We start from the raw sequence: 25,041 nt of genomic DNA, 5'->3' as shown, positions 1-25,041 counted from the left end.
CTTATTGAGAAAAGGAAGTACATCTCAAAAGGATAGAGTAGCTTAGGCTATTTCTATCCTCGTCTATATAAGGTCCCTCTAGGGGCTCACAAACCCATACAGTCGACAATTATTAATCATACTCTATATTTCACATTCCAATGGTAATCACATGGCACACTGTGAGGTCTCTTATTATGTTGCCTCGTCATGTATTGTTTTGGTAAAGGCAGACTAAACAAGGTGGAGAAGGTACAAAATGAAGCCATGAGAATAATCCCAAGATTATTTTCATGTCCCGAGAAATACTATTACTGAGGTAATGATATGATTGAACTTACAAAGTATTGGGGATAGAATTTCAGAGATAAATGAAGCCTCGGCGATTAGATTGATGAGAGGCGAGAGAGCTAATGAATTAATCCTCTCACTTCAAAAGGTGGGAATTAATAATGCACGTGAAAGCATAATAAGATCCTTATGTTCTAATGTTACAAAACATGATGTACATCAAGAATGTATTTGACTGCCAAAGAAACAATTAACACCGACATGGGAGAAATACAAAGGCGATGCAGTAATTTTTCCCTCTATGTTCCCAGACTCTGAACTTTGCTGCGGTTATCTCAACACAATTTATACTTTAATTTCAATTAGTGTTAAGTTTTAGTCTGTGTTTTCCTGCCCGAAACGCTTTGCGTAATAGTGACTTTAAGCATTGTATGTACTAGCTCTATATATAAATCCATCAATGTTTGTATCACACCTTGTATGTATGTACTTTACCTGAATAAACATTTGAATTTTTATTTTTATTTTTTTTTATTTTTTTGTTTGCCAATTCATTGCTAATCGACTTCGCCTTGTTCAAACCCTCTCCACATTTTAAGTCACTGATAAGCAATATCGCCTTAGTCAGAGACTCCCAACATTTTAAAATTTCTTCTTTCTCAGCACTTGTACACCCCCCCCCCCCTACTATCATCACAAGTAACGCTATTCTTAACAATGTCTTCCAATTCTATTTTGGTAAACCCTTTTTCCTGAGCTTCTCCGTCAACATTTTCCACCACACGAGGTTGAACACTGCCATCATTAGTGAATAGTTCATTTTCCTGAGACTCTTCCATCCGTGATACGCCATCCACTTCCTTACTTTCTTCCCCCCTCCGTTTCATTCCCCACTTCACTCCCCACTACACACTATCTGTTTGCTGTAGCTAATTTTTCGAGAGCGTGAATCCTCTTGTCCAACTTATTGAGGTACTCCAAAATCTGTGTGCAACTTACGCTGCCTTGTAGCTCATCACCACGAGGGTACACTTTTTCGGCTTCGTTTCTTACTGGCACTAGACTATCCTTAATCGTTGCCGTGACTTTCTCCCTCACGTTGGTCACAGAGGCAATCGTTGTCTTTCCATTGTTTCTTCCTTGTTCCTGCTGTACGATCTTGCCTTCCTTCGTAGCCTCGTCTACCCTGCTTATGGTTACCGGCTTGGGGAATCTCTCACACGGGGCTTCATGGGACATAGAGGAACCTGCATTGTGGATGCCTCGATAAGTACAGCAAGATGGCAAAATTTTTCTCTTTTGTCAATCTTGACTCTGCACTATCGCAAGTCATGCTTCTTTCCACAATACCGACATCTAGGGTCAAATTGACCTTTCTAAGCCATATGTCCCCAGCATTATGCACTTCATGCATAATGTAGGCTCCTCAGTATATTTTGCCGCTCCTGTATTTCAGTTTAGTTAATTTATTCTGCAGTCCATATTTATCCCGTTATGGCCCTCATCCCCATTCTGTGATCGTAATAGATCCCCCCCATACCCATCCAGTGATTGATTGATGAAGATTAAGCCACCCAAAAGGTGGCATGGGCATGAATAGCCCGTAAGTGGTGGCCCTTTTGAGCCATTATCAGTATCAAGAGCTGATACTGGAGATCTGTGGAGGCGCGACTGCACCCTGCGTGACGGGAGATGTCTCCCGTGCCCATCCCGTGATTGTAGTGGACCCCTATATCCATCCCGTGATGATAGCTAGTGGACCCCCATACCCATCCCGTGATGGTAATGGACCCCCCATACCCATCCCGTGATGGTAGTGGACCTCCATACCCATCTCCGATGGTTGTGAACCTCCATACCCCATCCCGTGATGGTAGACCTCCATATATACCCATCCTATGATGGCAGTGTACCCCCACACCCATCCAATGATGGTAGTGAACCCCCGTACCCATATCCCGATGGTAGTGGACCCCCCAAACCCGCCCCGTGAGTGTTAGTGGGAAAAGGTTAGATCACGTCACTCTTGTGTTCATGATGATATCCTCATAATGCACCCAGAGTTTGCCAGTGCAGACTACTTATCACATGCCTCTGTACGACTAACCATCCTGTGTGATGAGGGATTTTAGCATCAACGTAGCTAGCTTTCTTGACACAATCTGTAGTCCCCTTCATATAGGCTAGGGTAGTTGCACAAATACACATGTACCTAAATGTGTACAGAAACAGAACCCCAAAATCATTTAGCTAAGGAAGCCAGGTCAACTCCATTTGTCACCATAAACAAACAGTATCTTCCCTGTTTATGAACAATATCAAGGGGGCCCTAACAGGAGTGAACATGTTAATTGTGCCAATTACAGTCAATTTAATTCCTTGCGCCCGGCACTGTCCCCATGATAGAGTGAGTGCCAGTGGGGGAGGTTACATAGTCACCTTCACGGTCTACCTACAGTTTAAAAAGAGCAAAATGAAAGCCAATTAGTAATTTGGTTATGTCAGAACAATAACAATTCAACTGGCAAACAACAAACAAAGGCAAAAAGAACAAGGTGATTGGCGTGCTTAGTTCCCCATGAAGATGGATACCAAACATGCCTCATATATATGAGTCCATCTTGACTCATGGCGCTCAAGGCCTCACGGGGAAGATTAATCCACTGTCCACGAGCTGGTTGGAGTTGACAGTGGTCAATGGTTGAGGTTAATGGTCAATGGTTGAGGTTGGTGAATGGTTGGGGGCCCAGGCTCCCGGGGCCCTCAGTGTCCGCCGCGCTCACAGGTGCTGCACCAGTCTTACTCATCTCCTCAAGGAGGGTGTTGACTCGGGGTCCCATGAGTGAGGACTCATGCTCTCATCAGGTAACTCATTACGATGATCTCGTTGCACCGTTGGATGGTCTTATGAGGCAGATCATGGGAGAAATATGGGGTTATCTGCTTACATCATCAGTCCTCATGGAGCGGTCTCGCCTCACTTATATTTTCAACGTTAACTGAAAACAATGAGTTGTAATACTAGCAATAATAATAATAATAATTTATGCAAAACAATAGAGGGGTTTGATTAAATTATTACAATAAATTATTTATATTTAATATCGAGACACTTAAATCACCATTTCAGGATGGTAAGCCTATGGAAATAAGGTTACAATAGTGTTTATATTATAGTAATGGTGAATGAATGATTTGCTTCATTGTCCAACCTTTGCAGACACTCATATTTGTTATAATAATTCCCATTGTTGGAGACAGGAAGTGTGTGTGTGTGTATATATGTCGTTTAAGCTTAAGTTTATGCACCCCACAACAGTTGACTAACTCCCAGGGTACCTATTGATGGTTAGGTGAAGAGTGGCATCAGGTGAAAGGAAGTCACCTTAACAATTCTATCTGGCTTGGGGATCGTACCCAGGGTCAGTGATTGTGAGTCGAGAATTTAGACCACTCGACTACAAGACCTTATGTGTGTATGCAACAGTATGGTCAAAATATACACAATGTGTATGTTAGGCCGTGTAACATAGGTTAACACACCCCATCTGTAACAGGGTTCGGTAACAGGGTTGTTGATTTGTGGAACCAATTACCACGTAACGTGGTGGTGGGGTCCCTCGATTGTTTCAAGCGTAGGTTGGACATGTATATGAGTGGGATTGGGTGGTTATAGATAGGAGCTGCCTCGTATGGGCCAATAGACCTTCTGCAGTTACCTTTGTTCTTATGTTCTTATCTTCCCTAAAGTATCAATCCTAGCCTAACCTAGGATCTTTAACCTTAACCTGATCCTTAACCTAATAAGTATCCTTAATCTGTACTTCAGTAGTCAGCGTAGTACGGTTGGCTTCCTTCCTGACTCACAATCGGGGATCTCAAATTCGATCTCTGTGTGGGACAGGAATAGTTGGGCATATTTCTTTTCACCTCATGTCTCTGTTCACGTAATGATAAATAGGCACCTGGGAGTTGGGCAACTGTTGTGGGTGGCATCCTGGGGAGGGTCAGTCATTGGCCTAAATGGAACTTACATCTGATGCCTCTGTTTACACAGCAGTAAGTAGTAGTAATAATATTAATAATAATAATAATAATAATTGCTGTTAGTTGCTGTACCATGACTATTAGTTGATATATTTTTTTTTTTTGAGATACTGTATATACAAGAGTTGTTACATTCTTGTACAGCCACTAGTACGCGTAGCGTTTCGGGCAGGTCCCTGGAATACTATCCCCGCCGTGAAGAATCGTTTTTACAACCAAGTACCCATTTTACTGTTGAGTTAAACAGAGGCTACAGTTAAGGATTTGCGCCCAGTAAATCCTCCCCGGCCAGGATACGAACCCATGACAAAACACTCGCGGAACGCCAGGTGAGTGTCTTGCCACTACACCACGGAGACTGGTGAGATATATATAATAATTATAATAATTCATTGTGTCGCAGGACAGGAAGCCAGAGTGTATTCATACATGTTAGGCATATATCGAGGTCCCCCCCCCCAAAGTGGCATTACTGACCCCGCCCAGGATGCAACCTCGCAACAAGCTGACTAACTCCTCAGTACCAATACTTACTGTTAGGTGAAAGGAAATGTGCCTAACCATTTCTGTCCCATTCGGGACTCAAACCCGGAATTCTCAATTGTGCGTCGAGAACGAACCTGACTGTACTATCTGGACCCTGTAAATTCCAGTCAATACAGACCAGATAACAACAGTCAATATGATGACTGTTGTTGCTGTATACAAAATTTAGTTGCTGTTCAAATCATCTAGTTGCTGTACCAATCATCCAGTGGGTTGCTGCCCACTGGATGGGGGGTGGTGTGCAGGACAAACATGTCAATTGTGACACTAGCTCTCTACATATGTCAGTTGCTTAATTTAGAAACTGTACTTGTGGTCGGTCTCGAGCCCATTGTTGATGTGACAATGTGCAATGAATTTTGTAACTAGCTCATCAAGATTGTAACTTGCTTAGCTAAATGAATTGTGGGGTTCAGTTCAGTCCCTAAGCTCATTATGTGCTTCTGTAACCCTTTCCACTACCGCCCACAGGATGGGTATGGGGTTCATAATAAATGAACTAAGCTAAAAAACTAGCAGTGACTAAGTTACTGTACCAGTGACTGTTAGTTGCTGTACTGTGACTTGTTTCTTACTATGCCAGTTACTGTTATTGAACCCGTCTCTCTGTAACTGCAAACCCCCAAAATTGGGTTGTTTCATGGGTAAAAAAAATATTTAGATATTCCCTTTTAATTTTCTCAACACAGATAACAAAATGTTATTAACCTCATAGTGAAAGCTAAATTTTTGGTACCAAAATGAGCACACAACACTTCGGCTGAACTTTGGCTTGGTGTAGTGATCTGCGTGATCACTACTTTGCTTATACAGGCTGTAATATCGAGTCACACTGGTCCTCACAGAGAGCTAAATGACATTTTACCGACATTTGGATACAATGGACTGTTTAACTTTAGGCAGTGCATTGATTAAACGAATACATTAGCATAGTACTGTTATTGCCTCCCAACAAATTAACTAGGTAAAGCATCATTAGCGTGGGTTCAGTTTGGCCGTTGACAACAAATTTTGTCTACTTTACCTAATCATTGTGACCTTTATATTAACCCTTAAACTGCGCAAAACGTTATATGATGTGTGACATTGAGCTCAGTTTTTTACATTTTCTGAAACTCTTTTCAAATGTTTTGTGCATAATCTACTAGGCAAATGCTCCAACTTTATCTAAATGATACCAGTGTAACTTGAAAAACAAGAAAATAAAAAAATAATTATAAAATTGAATAGTTAATGAAACTTCAGTTTTTTAAATTGCAAAAAATATAAAATACCACCAAAAATATAAAATACCACCAACTGTTCATTTGGTGGTGTTATGCTCTCAGAATAGCATATGATCTTCATTTTCATATATTTAGAATATAGGTTTTCAGTATACAGTAGTTTACTGTTAAAAAAAATTGTCAATCTGGCATTTGAAATATGCGCAAATTTAGACAACAAAAATTTGTAAATCCAGATGTTTAAGAGTTTATGAAAAATCAATTCTATAGGGATTGTAGAACAGACAACTGTGGACATTGTATGTAAAAATGGTGAGAATCGGTCGGAAACTAGATTTTTGGATACTGAAGTAAGTTGAAATTCTAGTTATAGATATAATTGAAGTTGAAGTTATCATCAATGAATAAGGCAGTTCTAATTCATGAATTTACTTGTATGCTGTAATAAACATTGCTTGGCATTCGTACTCAAATACTGTATGTGAAAGTTGTAGGTCACTGTGTGTTGAAATGAAGTCAAGAAAAAAATACCCCCCCCCCAAAAAAAAAAAAATAGGATAATTATAATAATTATAATGATTTAGAGGGATATATTTAGGATATACAGTACCTTATATAAGCAAAAAAAGCCTTAATCTGGTCCCTAATCATCAAAACAAACTAAAGAAACAAGGAAAATAGAGTTTGAAATCTGTGAAAAAATCAGCCAAAAAAAAATTCAGTCCCAAGCCCAGTTGGGACTGAGAGTTGTGACTGATTTATTTGTATACCAATGTAATTCTCTGCCCGAAACGCTGCGCGTACTAGTGGCTTTACAAGATTGTAATTACCATATTATGTATCCTCACAATCCCAATGTACCTTCTTGTATATATATAACTAAATAAATAAATTCTGTCTTCACATAGTTAGGTAGGGGTAAGCATTCTCCAGGATGTATAGGTTACAACAAATTCAAATAATAAACAAAGGAGAAAATAAAACCTAAAATCCTAAAAAAAAAAAAAAAAAAAAATACCCTAAAAAAAAATATTTTTTGGACATCATTGAAAGTGTTGACCAGACCATACACTAGAAGGTGAGGGGACAATGACGTTTTGTTGTTGAAACGTCGTCGTCCCTTCACCTTCTAGTGTGGTCTGGTCAACATACTTTAGCCACGTTATTGTGACTCATCACATGCATTATTGAAAGTAACTGATAATAACATTGGGCAATGTATTTATATGATATATAATGAAATAGAGCATAATAACATAGTTACTCATTATTATTTGTGTTAAATAAATAAATAAAATAAAATAAAATGTTTATTTAGGTAAGGTACATACATACAAGAAATTTTTACAAAGATTGGTTGACTTATAGGTAGAGCTAGTATATACAATCCCTAAAGCCACTATTACGCAAAGCGTTTCGGGCATGAAAAACTTAAATGACAAGCTTAATACTAATTGAGCATAAAGAGTAGAATGAAAACAAGAAATGAAAACATAGCTGAAAAAGCAGCACAAATACAATTATGTCGACAAACAGCGCTCTTTTAAAAAAACCAGACATTGGTTGACAATGGTTATTATGTATTACTCACCAATGCTATAAGGCACCAGCTGTATATCCACTTTGTGGACACTTCTTACTAAGATTCTTCTTCGTTGTGCATTGGACAGGTGCTTGCATCTCTTCATTATTGCATTATCCATCAGTTCCAGTTAATAGGAGCTGTTTTCCTTATCAACAAAACGTTCTTTTTTTTTGTAAACATTCGTCTAAAATCAATTTCTGAAAATATTTTGATAAAAGTTTCACGATGCTGAAGCCAATAAATTGGCCATTTGTTTAACATTTTTAAATAATTTTGACATATTTCAAATATTTTTTTAATTATACCCCCCTTATGCTGAGCAGTTAAAGGGTTAAGGTAGTGTCTTTTTTTTGAGATATATACAAGAGTTGTTACATTCTTGTACATCTTAAAAATAGATTATGATACACTCATGAATTTGTTCTCAGGACTTATCTATTGTGTTCTTATCAGTTGCAAGATGATGAATAATATACTGTACAGTCAAGTTTTCATTCCATGTGCTATGTTTTGTGACAGGGGAATATTACTGGTAATATTGTGTTGTTATGCCATGCCTGGATGGTACAGTATATTCAACTTTTATTTTTTATTTTTAAGTCAGGAGGTATAATTACTATTGTTCTTAAATTTGTTTATTAGATTGGAGAAGTAAATGTGTTGTTGATGATGTACATACTGGTATATCTGTTATCTACCTTACCTTGAGGTTACCTTGAGGTGCTTCTGGGGCTTAACGTCCCCGCGGCCCGGTCGTCGACCAGGCCTCCTGGTTGCTGGACTGATCAACCAGGCTGTTGGACGCAGCTGCTCGCAGCCTGACGTATGAGTCACAGCCTGGTTGATCAGGTATCCTTTGGAGGTGCTTATCCAGTTCTCTCTTGAACACTGTGAGGGGTCGGCCAGTTATGCCCCTTATGTGTAGTTGTAGTGTTACCTGTGTTGTAGTGTTACACATGCTGGTACATCTGTGACCTGTGTTGTAGTGTTACACATACTGGTACATCTGTGACCTGTGTTGTAGTGTTACACATGCTGGTACATCTGTGACCTGTGTTGTAGTGTTACACATACTGGTACATCTGTGACCTGTGTTGTAGTGTTACACATGCTGGTACATCTGTGACCTGTGTTGTAGTGTTACACATGCTGGTACATCTGTGACCTGTGTTGTAGTGTTACACATGCTGGTACATCTGTTACCTGTGTTGTAGTGTTACACATACTGGTACATCTGTGACCTGTGTTGTAGTGTTACACATACTGGTACATCTGTGACCTGTGTTGTAGTGTTACACATGCTGGTACATCTGTGACCTGTGTTGTAGTGTTACACATGCTGGTACATCTGTGACCTGTGTTGTAGTGTTACACATGCTGGTACATCTGTGACCTGTGTTGTAGTGTTACACATGCTGGTACAACTGTGACCTGTGTTGTAGTGTTACACATGCTGGTACATCTGTGACCTGTGTTGTAGTGTTACACATGCGGGTACAACTGTGACCTGTGTTGTAGTGTTACACATGCTGGTACATCTGTTACCTGTGTTGTAGTGTTACAAATGCTGGTACATCTGTTACCTGTGTTGTAGTGTTACACATGCTGGTACATCTGTTACCTGTGTTGTAGTGTTACACATACTGGTACATCTGTGACCTGTGTTGTAGTGTTACACATGCTGGTACATCTGTGACCTGTGTTGTAGTGTTACACATGCTGGTACATCTGTGACCTGTGTTGTAGTGTTACACATGCTGGTACATCTGTTACCTGTGTTGTAGTGTTACACATGCTGGTACATCTGTTACCTGTGTTGTAGTGTTACACATGCTGGTACATCTGTTATAACATGTTACACATACTGATACATCCCATTTAGCAATGAAAGAAGGAAATCCTATCTTGGTAAAACCCTAAAAATAAAATGAAAATTGATGAGTTGCTGCGTTCTGAGCCATTCGTGCGGTGCCCTGAATAACACACACCAGGTTCTCCCCAGGCAGGGTGTGGTGACGTATAGGGTTACACAGAGGCGGTGTCGCCTTGCATCACACGTGAGTGAGAGCCTTAGGGCATGGCAGATTGTCTGTCATGTTGTTAGTTTAAGCACCGTAGGGGTTTTATCGTCTGTCATGTTGTTAGTTTAAGCACCGTAGGGGTTTTATCGATGTGTGTTTTGCCACTGTACGAATGTCAGCCAATATCCCTTTGGAGCGTTTAGGGAAACCCGAGGACAGTATTATGAAGGTTAGGGTATGTGTTTCACTGTCTTGGGTTGTGGGGTCGGGTACAATTATGTGAAGTTATGTATGCCCGAAACGCTTTGCGTAATAGTGGCTTTAGGCATTGTATGTACTAGCTATACCTATAAGTTAAACAATCCTTGTAAATATTTATTGTATGTATGTACCTTACCTAAATAAAATTGTATTGTATTGTATTGTATGGTTGTGTGTGTGGCAGTCGTGTTGTTGTCAGTGTAAACTTATGTTTTTTATTTTTTTTGACTGTGCAAAGTTTTTGTGATGATCTGATTGAAGTTGTGTGAGGTTGGGAGAGATTGTGTAGATTGTTAGAGGTTTCCTGAAGTTGTAAGAGGTTGTGTAAGGTTTTGAGAGGTCATGTATGGTTCAATAGATTGTAAGAGGTTGTATGAGATTGTGATAAGTTGTGTAAGGTTGTGCAGGCTTGAGGTTATTCAATATTATGAGGTTATTTAAGGTTACTTGAAACTGTTAAATTGTGCAAAGCTGTATGAGATAGTTTTGATTTGATTGAAGTCACATTTTACAACATTTTGTTTATTACTTTGTTTTGTTGTTGAATTAATGTAGTTTGCATTAGTGTGGCCAATTAGTGTAAGATAAACTTGTGGAGCTGGCACATACATCTTCAAAATCTAAATATAAATTATACAATATAATTAAAATAATAATTGTTGGGGGGGTCAGACATCCAGTGTATATGCAGTACAGTATACATGTTAGACTTAGATCGAGGTCCTTCACAGGGTGGAACTACTGATCCTCCCCAGGATGCAACCCCACAACAAGCTGACTAACTCCTGGGTACCTACTTGCTGCTAGGTGAACAGGGGCATTAAGTAATTAGTTAACATTAAGTTAACTAACACACCCAACCCTTTCTGTCACACCTGTTATTAGAACCCAAAATTCTCGATTATGAGTGGAAAAAGAGCCTGGCTGTACTGCCGGGACCCTACAGTGCATTGTACAGTATGGACCCTGCAATACAGTCGTAGAGTATTCCAGGCTGGTGTTGCATGCTCCAGTCTTGGTCTAACAAAAGCTGTGTAGATTGCCTTTAAAAGTCCTGATTTAGGTTTCTAAATGACTGTACTATTCGCCAGCCTCCCATATACTGCCGCTGTCAGCCAGCCTATATATCTTCTCCAAGCCTCCAATTATATCTTCTCCCAAATATATCTCTCTCCAATTCCTGTTGCTGCCTTTCAGTTATGATGCAGACATCTTCTGGTCTTCTTTTGTCCTTCCCCATCTTCATTACTTTACATGTATTTCGACTGAACTCCAGCAACCATTTGTTTGCTAACCCGTGGAGTTTGTCATGGTCTTGCTCTAACATTCTGCAGTTGTCCTCTGTTTTTATATGCCTCATTATATTTGCATCATCTCCAAACATTGACATGTGTGCTCACTACCTTGAGTAGATCATTAACATTAATTAATTGATCATCAAACATTAATTGACTGGGACTGAAAGGAGTCGCAGTGGTAAGACACTTGCCTGGCGCTTCGCGAGCGTTTTGGTCTGGGTTTGTATCCTGGCCGGGGAGGATTAACTGAGCGCCAATCTTTAACTGTAGCCTCTGTACCAGTAGTGAATGGGTACCTGGTTATTAAACGATTTGGCGAGTCGTATTCCGGGGAAAATTAGGATTAAGGACCTGCCCGAAATACTATGCGTGCTAGTGGCTGTACAAGAATGTAACAAATCTTGTATATACAGTATATATATATAAAAAAAAAAATTAAGAACAGTAGGTGTCCCAGGACCAAGCCTTGGGGGAACCCCACTTGGCACATTTCCTGCAGATAATCTAAAAAGTTTATGACCTTTAATAGAAATAATTTGCTGTAGGCCTCTTTATATCAAGAGTGAGGTACATAATGTATTTTGTATTAGTGTAGTTAGTTGACATGCACATATAGTGTTTTGAAAATTGAGTATGGGATAGTCTATGAAGGGTCATAGTGGATAGACCAGCTTAGATTAGTTCATGATGTAATACTTGGTAGAACAACTTGGAAAAATTCATGATGTTATGGTGTTAGAACAACTTAGATATGTTCATGATGGTCATAATGAGCAGAACAGCTTAGGGTTCTTGTAGCACAGTAGTCTACAGCCTTCGATCTTTGGGCAGGACAGAAATGGTTGGGCATGTTTTCTTTCACCTGATGCCACTGTTCACCTAGCAGCAAATATGTACCCAGAGTTAGGCAAATGTTGTGGGTTGCATCTTGATGAAGATCAGCAGTTGTCTTAAAGGGACCTTACACATGATGTTTATGTTCCTCTAGTAAATAGGCACCCAGGAGACACTGAGCTGAGTACATGCCTAAGTACAGGCTTCCTGTCCCTAACAACAGGTTAGATTTGTTCATGGTTTCGTACTGGATAGAAGAATCTAGGTCACATTTAGTTAAGCCTTCCTCGAGACTGTACTCCTATGGCCTCCTTCATAGAATGGAAAGTCTTAAGAGAAACAAATCTCTCAAATACTGTATATGTGTAGAAGGATTCATTACCAAAAAATTAATTGATATTCCTATTTTGCAGGTTCCTCCCCATCCCCATCCTGCATGGGGCAAGTCTGAGCAAACAGTTTTGACAGCGAATTAAATTAATATTGATAACGTTGATCATAACGATATTTAAACATATTTTGCTCGCTTGGGAATAGATCAGTAAGTGTTAAGAACTTACAAAGCTTTCTTTACATTTGCAGGCAGGCAGAAAGATTGGAGGGCTCCCAGAAGCAACGGAATGGTAGAGAATGGTGTAGATCAGTTGATGAGACGTTAATAATGATGTCATTATGGTAAAGGAAGATGTGGTAAAATTCATAGAGGCTCTGATTTCAACGTGAGAGTTTTGGAAGCTATGGGAACGTGCTGTTTAAATGTAACCTGTTCCACAGTGATTTTACCTGACATCGGTGAAGACCTGCATTATGACACAGCCCGGACTCTAACTTAGAAGATTAACAGATAACTAATGCTTGCTGTCAATACGTGATAAAATACTGTGTTGTGACTTGAATACACACAGGCTTCAACAACTTCAGTCACCATGGATCCTCTTTTCTTCAACATGACTGCATTCTGCGGAACGGATGATTTTAGTCTTTGGGACCGAAAAAGACTAAATTTCGGAGTGTGCTTCCAGAAGGCTGTGCTCATAACACCAGTGTTTGCCTTTTTGGCCATCGTCTCGGCTTTCTTCATGGGCAGAGAATCAATATGGGTCGTCCGCAGACAGAAGCAGATGGTGATAATTTATACCAGGATTGCCATATCCGTTCTCTCCGTAGTGATGGTCGTGCTCGAACCCATTCTGCTCTTCTATGTTGGCCACTCACACATATACTGGGTTGACAGCCTCGTTATTGGATCCCAGGTAAGATGACATGATATATGGAGTTTTCTCATATGCTCATATTCATTCATTCATTCATTCATATATTAATTCATTCACTCATTCATCCATATATTAATTCATTCATTCATGTATCCATCTGTTCATTATATAATTCATTCACCTGTCTATCTAATCTACCTATTTTCTCTATGCTCATTCATTCATAAATTGTCTATTTACTCATCTATCCATCCATTCATTGATTCATTCATCAATCCATCCATCCAGGCAATTTTGTTTTCATTTTATATTTTTTGAAGATAAGCAATTCTCCATGACAGTTAATATGTAGCTTTTCACCATTTTAAATGTGGAAGGTACAAATGGGGGTCAGATATTGCCTGTAAGTCATTGCGTATACAGTATATTCAGGAAATCGATATATTTTCTGTGGGGAGCCCTGCCGGCTAACGGAAGCTATCTGAACTGTTATGTGCTATATTAGTTTGGGGTCATCAGTCACAGGAGTTCTTATGCCTACTGGGGACCATGAGCCAGAACCTGGTCCCCTCAGAGAGGTGCAGGAAGCAATGGCCCACGAGCACTTTACATTTAACGTACAGTATGTCATAATTGCCATCGACCGGGGAAGGAACCAGAAAGGTAGGCGGATGAAAGCAGACCACTATCTGGTTAATCTGTACAATTTACATCCCTAAAGATCAAAATAACCCCTAAAATAAATTTGTCTTGTGTGGCTGTACCAGCAGTGTGAAGGGGACTCCCCTTCCAAACACTAACACCTCTCCTCATCCCCTCCCTCCTCACCATCTTCCATACGCCAACAAGAATCATCAATAAAGGTAAGTAATTACTTGTACATACTCTAGTACTAAAGATTTGGGTGAATTAAGTATAAAATTTACTTTGAGGTTAATTTTTGGGGGAGTCTGGAATGGATTAATTCAATTTACATTATTTCTTATGGGGAAACTCATTTCAGTTTACGAATATTTGGCTTACGAGCCGTCTCTGGGAAAGGATTAAATTCGTAAGCTGAGGTACCACTGTACTTGGTTTTGTTGCTCCGAGGAGCCGAAGGGGCTTCCTCATTGAATGTAATGAAATGCCATTTTCTGGATGAGCTCCGGAGGCTGCCTGGCACTCTCCCTCCCTCCGGTCAGCAGTTTTTGCGTTGTTTTGATTCTTAGCCTCCGAACTGAAGTTGCTGGGTAGCCGGTGCAGGGGCTCCGGGGGATGGGGGGAGCTACGAGTGACGCAATGGTGTGGTGTGATGTTTGCTTGTTTCCTTGGGAATTGTGGAAGTTCTACCTCTCTATTCGGCTTTAGTTTGCATTTTTCTTATCTTGTGGGGTCTGTTTTGTTACGCCTACCTTTCTAGGGTGCCTAACCCCGGTCAATGGTAGATAAGGTAAATCTCCAACCACAAGGGGGACGGGGGGTTCCAGGGCCATTGCTTCCTGCGCCTCTGAGGGGGGCCAGTTTGCCAAGAAACTAGCAAACGAGTATGACGTCACACGTCACTGCGCCGCTGTCTGTGCAGCTCCCCATGGGGGTGTGTGGGTCTACCTAGCCCGGGGAGCCCTGGCTCCCCTGGCTAGGTAGCTCCGGGGAGCCAGAGGGGCACCCTTTTCCGACTATGCGGCCATTGGGTGTTGATGCCTTGCTGCAGGACTGGCCGAGGTGGGTTACCTATACCTCTTCCTGCCGATTCAGCTGTTACTTCGTGTTCTGGCTCGTTTAGAGACTTACCAGGAGAGAGAGTAGTCCTGTTGGCCCCTTGGTGGATGGCCCAGCCTTGGTTTCTGGCACTGCTTGCTCGGTGTCCGAACCCGGGGGACTTTTCCGCAGCTCCGCCTTTTTCAGCAGAGCGGTCCAGTCCGGTACATGGTTGGTTCGATCTTCTCCGATCTTCGCGTCTGGTATTTCTGATGCAGGTTTATCACCATTTGTATTGTGATTAGAAGATGGCAAACCTGTGAGTTTCGTCTCGGTGGCAGTATGAAGTCTCTTGGAGGTCCTTTCATTACTTTTTGTCTCTTTGTAGGTTGTCTTTGGTTACAGAGTGGGTTGTCTTGTCCTTTTTCTCTGGTTTCAGGACTGTCATCTCATGCCGAATACTGTTGCCTCATATCGTGCGGTGCTGGCGAAGTCGCTCCTGCTTGCATTGGGGTGGATATTACTTCTGCTCCATTTCATAAGCTATCTCGTGTGTTGTTTCACCTCCGGCCTGCTAATGCACTGCCTGAGCCGTCCTGGTCTTTGGACTAGGTGCTCTCTTTTCTCTTCTCCTAGATTTGTGGTGGCCCTTTCGGTTCGAGATTGTTTTGACAAGGCTCTTTTCTTGTTGTCATTGACCTCTGGGGGTCGGGTTGGGGAGCTTCATGGTCTCCTCCGACGCAAGGGTTTTTGCTCTTTCGGTCCTGGTGGTAGGTTTGTTTATTTGCAACCGTCTCCTTCTTTTCTGGCAAAGAACGAGACAGCGGCTTTCCGGAGGGGTCCTTGGGTGGTTGATGCTTGATTTGTTGGGCCGGGGGTGCATCATGTGTTATGTCCGGTTGCGGCTCTTCACCGTTATTTGCGTGCCACTGACTCTGTGACCATGGGGGCACTTTGGGTTGACCAGGTTTCCCTAATTCCCTGTTCCAGGGCCCGGGTCTCCTAGGTCGTCCGCAGGGTTATTTGGTCCAGCCAGCCTGTGGTCCATCCTCGTGCCCATGACATTCGCAAATTTGCTGGTTTAGTTGCAGTTTTGGTAATATGTCTTGGGGTGACATTCGGGCACTAGGATTTTGGAGGTTGAACAGGGTCCTGGCCGCCCGTTACCTCGTTAATGTTCTTGACTCTAGTCGGGCGTGTGTCACTTTGGGTCGCATGTTGCAGGCAGTTGTCTCGACTTCGAGTTGGGGGTGCGAGTGGTGGCCACCTCCCAGGGAAGTCCCTCTTTTAATTTCTGTGGCTAGGTAGCTCCGGGGAGCCGGAGGGGCTCTCCACAGAAAACCAGCATTGAATGTAATGAAAGGCCATTTTCTGGGTGAGTCCCAGAGACTCCCTGATAATCCTCCCTCCCTCCGGTCGGCGGTATTAGCCTTTTTGATATTCAGCCTCAAAGTTGGGGTTGGATGGCTGGCTCAGGGGTCTCCCCCTTGGCCCTCCTGGGGAGGGGGGAGCTGTGCAGACAGCGGCACGGCGGCGGTTGTGACGTCATTCTTGTTTGCTTGTTTTTAGATTGGGAGTTCTGCTTGATAGTTTCAGTTTTTGGTAGTAATTTTTATCCAGGTGGTGTTTGTTTTGGGGCGCTAACCTTTCTGGGTGCCTGACACGGTCAATGGCAGACATAGAATGCTTCCAATCACATGGGGGGTTTCTATAGGCCCTTGCTCCTTGTGCCTCCCTAAAGGTGCCAGGTTCTGTCTTGTGGTCCCTGGTAGGCATAGAACTCCAATCGAATTGACTGATGCCATGGTCTAATACATACACATCAGCCCGGTAAGCTCCGGGAGGCTCCGGGACTCGCCCAGAAAATGGTGTTTCATTACATTCATTGCTGGTTTTTTGTCTATGTAGCACATGCCAAGAAAGTCGTATATGTACAGTAGTGTTTGATATGAGTGCTTGTCATGCATGAGATAATGGGGGGGGAGGTGTTGGCTGTTGACAAACTGCTGGCATCCTTTCCCCATCAAGGCCACTCGAGATATAGTGCCCCTCAGGTAAATTCAGTGTAATGCATCATGAGCAATGAAATCACAAGAACGTGATATGTTAAAGCTGTACAATAATTTCGCACCCCTGATCATGCAGCTTCAAGGTTTCTTATTTAGTACTTCATGTTGCCACTAATGATTAGCTCTTTATTGTGTAGGATGATGTTTCAGTGTGTGTGTTGTTAACAAGGTTCTTATTCTGTCATATGTCAGGTACTATCATGGCTGGTGCACCTGGGCTACCTGAACTCCCTCATGACACGGCTGAGTATTGGAACGCGTGGCCCTACTCTCGTCATCGTCAGCTGGGTGCTGACCTTGCTCTGTACCATCAACTTGGCAAGAACAACTTGGTACGATGAAAATGGAGTCTCAAAAGTCACAGAAAACATTTTGAGATATGTGTCTTTGACGCGGTTGTGTTTGCAGGTGAGTGTTACCACCCATACTGGTTAAGATTTATGCTGGGTACAGAAACCATGTCTGGATAGCTACAATTTTTCTAGGCACAGAACTATTAAGTTAGTAGTTTCCTTTAGACTCCACGAATTTACCAAAAGTATAAAGTCCTCATACCAAATGCAAGAAACATATCAGAGAATTACTATATTTTCCTGTGTATAGTATGCACATTTTTTGTCAACCACCAGCCAAGTATAAACTATATTGCACAGTATTTACAAGGAAAAAACTACTTAAAAACACCTCTAATATATGTATGATGAAATGTACAATGCTAAAAAAAAATCCACAAACACCCTTGTAATAAAGGTACATTTTATATGCCAGAAAATACTGTATACTGCAGATGAGTAGTTACAATAATGTTGCTGAAAAATGCTAACCAAACCACACACTAGAAAGTGAAGAGACGACGACGTTTCGGTCTGTCCTGGACCATTCTCAATTCGATTGTACAATTGACTTGATAGACCGAATTGTCCAGGATGGACCGAAACATCGTCATCTCTTCACTTTCTAGTGTGGTTTGGTCAATACTGTATACTGAGTATATGACATTACAAAATTTTGTAAAATTTCATATTAGCCTACTGTTAACTGTTAACTAGCATGCTGTACACATTCACCAGTCTGACAATAGTTAGTTTTGAAGAAACCGTTTCCATGGAGCTATTTACCTCTCTTAATGAGACAGGGCCATTAGTGGGTAATTCACAGGGTTACCTTACCTTTGTCATACTATGGTGGGGTACTGGGAGTTCTTCTACTCCCCAAGCCCGGTCTAGGGCCAGGCTTGACTTGTGAGAGCTTGGTCCTACAAGCTGTTGCTTGGAGCGGCCCACCGGCCCACATATTAATTATTTGCATAATTAGAACAGCTATGTCCTCAGCTGACACCTGAGGGACCTGAGTTCAATCCCTGAGCAGGATAGAACTGGCTGGGCATGTTTCTTTTCAATCATTGTGGGTTGCATCCTGGAGAAGGTCAGGAGCTGGGCTATGGGTGACCTCAATAATTCTAAGTATAGGCTCTCTGTCCCCTGACAATGGGAATTATAATTATCTCTGGGGGGGAATGTGGAATCCGAAGAATTGTCAGAGGTTATAGAATATCTTTAATTTGGACAAATTTCATCAAGAGTCATTAAGATGACCTAATTTCATGCCTATCTTCAAACTTGTATTCTAAATCCGTATTAAACTTGTTTAATTGACTTGGGACATTTTCAAGGATACTGTGTTTGCTATTTAAAAACTTCAGAGATTGAAGGTATAACCCAGGATGTAATCTGCATAAGTTTATTTCTAAGTTTTGGAAATTTGTTTTTAATTTGTGGAAGGAAAGTCATTATTATGGTTTTGAAAAGCAGTAAAGTAATTTCTCTTCAGAAAGATAAGAGTTTTAAAGAGCCTATAGCATTAGTTGGGTTGCTTGATCTGGACTATTGAAGCCACAGGCTTTTATTTTATAAGCACTGTACAGTATACATAAAATCTTGGTATTGTGTGTTTAACAAGATTCATACTGTGCAGTGTATGAGTGGGCTGGGCCTCATACATTGTGACTGGTATACAATACTGTTTTTAGTGTATGATTATAATGAGTGGAAGATAAAGCAGTGTAAAAGATCTGTACTGTACCTAATTAAATGTGTTTATATTTTTCAGATTTTGTATCTATTTACGCTGTTCCCGAGGGGCAGTGCTGGAGTGTCCCAGTACCAGGAGTTGCATAGGGAAGCAACAGAGACGACCCCACTCATGGAAACATCTTATAACGACTACAGCCGGTATGTATATACATCGTATGGTGCATAGACAATTCTTTGTTCACTCTCACAAGATTATCTTCAGGACTGCAGGCTTGCATGGGTATTCAAATCTTACTATGATATGTGTTGACCTGACCACCGTGACTGCCTGTACTGTACAATATCTGTCGGGTATCATAACTCTGTTACATAAATCTTAGGATTTTTGTGAACCTCTTGTTGGCCTAATAAGAGTGTATATCTGTGCTTTGGTACACAATACACAGTTTTAAATGTAAATGTGATAAGAAAAATTAGTGAGAAGAGTTGTTGCATTGAACCATCTACAACCAAAGATAGGTTTTTGTTAGTGCAGTTGGACACGATATTTTTCTCTCCGCCGCACAAGTAATTGAAACGTATGTTGGGCTAGCCATGCGAGTCCTAGTTTTCAAGCCGCTGTGAAAGGGCACCAGTGTTTGTTGTCAAGGAGGAGGCCTCATTCTTATCAACACCCATTCTTGCACACACTAAGAAAATACTAAAGTTTAACTTGGGTAAGTGTAAAGTACTGTAAGGAAATTAGGTGAAAGGAGCAGGAGGCCGAACACAAGATACCATATGGGAAGTAAATCTTGCAAGAGTCAAATAGATAGAAAGATCTGGGGGTTAATATTACACCGAACCTGTCCCCAGAAGCCCACATCAAAAGGATATCATCAGCGGCATATTGGTCAACATAAGAACTGTCTTTAGAAACTTGTGTAAGGAATCATTTAGAACCTTGGATACCACTTATGTTAGACTTATTCTGGAGTATGCAACTCCAGCCTGGAGTCCATACCTAGTTAAACACAAGACAAAATTAGAGAAGATTCAGAGTTATGCCACCAGACTAGTCCCAGAGCTGAGAGGTACGAGTTATGAGGAAAGGCTACAAGAGCTAACCTCACATGGAAGACAGAAGAGTAACGGGAGACATGATCACCTACAAAATTCTTAGAGGAATTGACAGGGTGGATATAGACAAACTATTTAGCATGGGGTGGAATTCGAACAAGGGGACACAGGTAGAAACTGAGTACCCAAATGAGTCACAGAGACATTAGAAAGAATTAGTGTCTCTTTCAGGGTAGTTAACATACGTAATGCATTAGTCAGTGATGTGGCAGAGGCAGACATACACAGCTTCAAATGTAGATATGATAGAGCCCAATAGGCTCGAGAATCTGTACACCAGTTGATTGACAGCTGAGAGGCGGGACCAAAGAGCTGAAGCTCAACCCTCGCTAGCATAACTAGGTGAGTACATCCATACCCATATTTGAGAGTACCCCACACTTATAGACATCCATTTTTGTGGATACCAGTTCTTGTGAGCACCCTTCAGATCCATTCATGTGACACCAAGCAAATCTTTTCAGGTAACTACCTATGTATGTAGACTTAGATATATATCTAAAATATTTGTGTTAAACTCTCATCCTGTGTGCAACATTTGTCATAGACACACTTAGTTTGGCCGCTTTTAACATCTATTACCCAGTAATTATAGAATGTCATAATAAATACAGGGCTGTGGCTTTGCTGAGATCATTCTTTTTGTAAATTAACTTTATTTTGAACATGGTTTCTGCTGTATGATTATTATGTAATCTTTATTTATATGCACATTTTTCTACGTAGGTTTCATGAGGCTGCTGACCCATATAATCTGGGCACTGCGGAAGAAAGAGTCAATATGCTCTCCTATCTTACCTTCCATTGGGTCAACGCCCTCATGGAGAAAGGCTCTCTCGGTAACTTGCGCACCCAAGATGATCTTCATGACCTTCCCATACAAATGCGTACGGATGTCATTGCCCAAAAGGTATGCCCTGCATCTTTCTCTTTGGAACATTTAGAAAATATTTAAACTACAAGTAAAATTTTCTTTAGCAAAAATTTCCTAGCCCCCTTTTTGAGTAAAAATTTGCTAGCCAATTTTTTAGCATAAAATTTCTAGCTAATTCTGATTCTTTTTTTTTGTTCTTGATCCACTTGATTTGTTCTTGTTTTATGACTCATAATTATCAGAGCTTAGGATCTTTAAACCTTAGAAATGGTGCCTTAGTATAGTGAAGCTAAGTGGAGATAACAAAACAATGCCACCAGCCACTCAGAAGGTATAATCTTCACTAAGCACTGGACAGGAAGTCAGGTGAACCTACCTTGGAGTGCCTTATTCAAAGTGGATCAAGCCACTTTTTACCATTCTTCCTTTATTCTCCCTTTATAAAGGGAGAATAAAGGTGGATCAAGCCACTTGATTTGATATTCTAGGTGGATCAAGCCACTTTGAATACGGCACTCCATTGCAGAGAATGTCACAATAACGTGGCTGAAACAAATACAGTAACTCGTATTAAACGAAAGTGATGACATTTCCTTATTTTATGAAACGTCTTGTTATTCTTCGTGCATAATTCACTGGTATATTCTTGGAAGATTTATACATGTTATTATTGGTTATCTTATAAGAGGTGAGTGAATATATTTGTAAGTAATGAATATAATTCACGGGTGAATTGTACACCTGGGCTTATGCAGCAGCAGCATTGGTTTGCTGCTGTGGATGACTGCTGGGGTGTGGTAGTTCCCAAGGAGGATCGTACGCTTGGCCTTATGAAAGCAAGGGGGTTGCTTCTGACTGCTGGAGTGTACAGTAATTACTTAAGTGTAATTACCTAAGTGTAGTTACAGAATGAGAGCCATGCTCGGGGTATCCCGTCTTCCCAGTTTGTGGTGGTGCTTGTTTGACCATCATGCTGTGTGTTGTATTTGAGAATGATGTAATGAATGGAGGAGTGATATTTTGAATGTTTTGTTATTTAATATTTGTAGTCTCCTTTTACTATATTTCTCACTTTTTTATTTTGCCTGGCATTTTTCCATCCCATGAAAATGGGAAACACTTTAATGATAATGAATGTTATCTTCAGTTACATTACATTCTTTCATCAGTATTATAATGAGTGAGTGAAGGTGTACAGTAATAAGTTTCTCAGTGAGTGAATGTTATCATCAACCACAGGACATTCATTCATCAGTGTGATGAAGTGCAGATGTGAACGTTTTGAGTGGTTCCTTCTCCCAAGATGTTTAACCTCTGTTGATATAACCAATTTTGTTAATGAATCATGTTTCGATCAGGTTCACAGAACAATGATGATTAGCCAGCCATTACCTAGTGATGAATATGAGCGACCAACTCGTCAGAAGTACGCGTTTCTTAGAGCCCTGCACAAGTGTTTTGGCGTGCAGTTCTACAGTATTGGTTTGTTGAAGCTTGCTGGCGATACCTTAGGGTTTGCCGGACCCCTTCTGTTGCATGAGCTCGTCTCATTTATTGAAAATAAGGACGAAGACATTTTGAAAGGATATACATACGCTGGAATGCTGTGTGGAGCCGCTCTTATAGGTGAGATTCAAATTTGATTACTAGCAGATTATGCCATATAATGGTACCCACTTCCCTGAGCTCCTTACACTTGCACAACCAACTGAACAATGATGAGCAAAAAGTATTACTACCAGATACACTACCATACTTTCCTATTACATTGAGATATTTGAGCTCATCATGGTCGAGTCAGTAGTGTGTGTGTGTGTGCCTTGGGAGTCCATAGATACGGGTTCGATCCCAATATATATATATATAGCCTTTGTGTTTCTGGCAAATCATGTGTTTTTGTGTTTCCTACTCATTAATTTAATTTTACAGGTTTTACTGGTTCTTGTTTTAAACTATTCTTAACCCTTCTTACAAGGTTCCAGTCGTCATATGCAAGTGTTTCCCATATGATCATTGAGCTGTTTTCTGTGGGGGAGCCCCTTTGGTTCCTTGGAGCTATCGGACTAATGTGTGATATATTAGAACGGAGCATTATTCTGTGGAGTTCGACCTACCGGGGACCCTGAGTCAGAACCTGGCCCCCTCAGAGTTTGCAGGGAGCAATGGTCCTAGAAAACCCCCTTTTGGTTGGGGTTTTTCTTTATCTGCCATCGACCGGGGTTAGGCACCCAGAAAGGTAGGCATAATAAAACAAACCCCACATGGTAAGGAAATGACAACTAAAAACTGAAAAGAGAGGTAGAACTCCCTCCAATCCCAAGGGAACAAGCAAACAAGAAAACACTTCACTGCCATGCCGCTTGTCCACGCAGCCCTTCCCTCCCTAAGAGGGGGAGGGGGAGAGGTTTGTGATGGCCCCTTCGGTTCAGGATTGTTTTTCCAAGGCTTTCTGTTGGCATTGGGCTCTTGGGGTCGGGTCGTGGAGCTTCATGCTCTCCTCCGGTACAAGGGTTTCTGCTCTTCTGGTCCTGGTGGTAGGTTTGTTCGTTTGCAGCTGTCTCCTTCTTTTCTGGGGAAGAATGAAACGGCTGCTTTCCGGAGGGGTCCTTGGGTTATTGGTGCTTGGTTTGTTGGGCCAGGGGTGTATCATGTGTTGTGTCCGGTTGTGGCTCTCCACCATTACCTGCGTGCCACGGCCTCGGTGGTCGGGGACATGCTTTGGGTTGACCCCGGTTTCCCTTCTTCCCTGTTTCAGAGTTCGGGTCTCCCAGGTCGTCCGCAGGGTTATTAGGTCCAGCCAGCCTGCAATCTATTCTCATGCCCACAACATTTGTAAGTTTGCTGTGCTGGCTGCCATCTTCGGTAACATGTCTTGAGCTGACATTCGGGCACAGGGTTTTTGTAGGGTCCTGGCCACTCGCTACCTTGTTAATGTTCTTGAGCCTAGTCGGGCTGTGTCACACTGGGTCAGCAGTTTCAACCAGTTGTCTCAACTTCGCTTGAGGAATGAAAGCCCACCGCCTCCCAGGTAAGTCCCTCTTGTTTTGTCATTAGTAAGTAGCTCCAGGGAGCCGAAGGGGCTCCCCCCAGAAAACCAGCGTTGAATGTAATGAAACGCCATTTTCTGGGTGAGACCCAGAGGCTCCCTGGCAACCCTCCCTCCCTCCCTCCCTGACGTCATGCTCATTTGCTCATTTTCCTTTTGGGAGTTCTGTCCACTAGTTCGGCTTTCAGTAGCAATATTTTAACCAGAATATTGGTTTGTGTTGGGGCACTTACCTTTCTGGGTGCCTGATCCGGTCGATGGCAGACATACTGTAGACTGCTTCCAACCACACAGATTTCTATAGGCCATTGCTCTTCGTGCCTCTCTGAGGGAGGGGGGCCAGGTTCTGGCTCGTGGTTCCTGGTAGGCCTAGAACTCCATGTGCATTGACTAATGCCAGGGACTAATACATTCATATCAGCTCTGTTAGCTCCGGGAAGCCTCCGGCTCTTATCTAAAAACTGGTGTTTTATTTTATTCAACGTTGGTTTTATATCTGTTTGATCAGTCTTCGAACTGGTGGTCTAGCGGCCGGCTCGGTGGGCTGGAGGCCTCCTTCTCCCCTACTGGGGAGGGGGCCCTGTGCGAATGAGCGGCGCATTTGGTTGTTACCTTGTTTTTCTAGGAAGAGTTCTTGGGCTTGGTTTGGTCTTGAGTTGCAGTTTTCTACCAGTTAGGGCCTATTTTGGGGCACCTACCTTTCTGGCACTGGCTTTTTCTGGTAAAGGTGTTGGGGTACCTATCTTGCGGATGTTATACATAAGCACTGTTCGATCCCTGATAGACTACGCAGCACCCGTATTGTCTTACACAGGCCAAGGCAGAATTCAAAAAATAGAGCTGATACAGAACGAGGCTATGAGGATTATTCTTGGATGTCAAAGAAATGCAATGATTGAAATAATGAGAATGGAATTA

The 25,041-nt window shown here is 41.7% G+C and overlaps 1 protein-coding gene across 1 annotated transcript in view; it reads left to right on the top strand.

Moving 5' to 3' along the window:
- The first annotated feature begins 2,999 nt into the window (after positions 1-2,999).
- The window catches only part of LOC123765772 (ATP-binding cassette sub-family C member 10), a 60,377-nt gene continuing 38,335 nt past the window's right edge, over positions 3,000-25,041 (top strand). The window contains exons 1-6 of the mRNA XM_045754503.2: positions 3,000-3,135; positions 12,671-13,341; positions 17,244-17,459; positions 19,161-19,282; positions 20,930-21,113; positions 22,436-22,703. Coding sequence (XP_045610459.1) covers positions 13,015-13,341; positions 17,244-17,459; positions 19,161-19,282; positions 20,930-21,113; positions 22,436-22,703 — 1,117 coding nt within the window. The 5' untranslated portion in view covers positions 3,000-3,135; positions 12,671-13,014. The remainder of the gene's footprint in view (positions 3,136-12,670; positions 13,342-17,243; positions 17,460-19,160; positions 19,283-20,929; positions 21,114-22,435; positions 22,704-25,041) is intronic.

Source organism: Procambarus clarkii, chromosome 63, assembly GCF_040958095.1.
Source record: "Procambarus clarkii isolate CNS0578487 chromosome 63, FALCON_Pclarkii_2.0, whole genome shotgun sequence".
Taxonomy (NCBI): Eukaryota; Metazoa; Arthropoda; class Malacostraca; order Decapoda; family Cambaridae; genus Procambarus; species Procambarus clarkii.
This window is presented reverse-complemented; position numbering and strand designations above follow the sequence as displayed.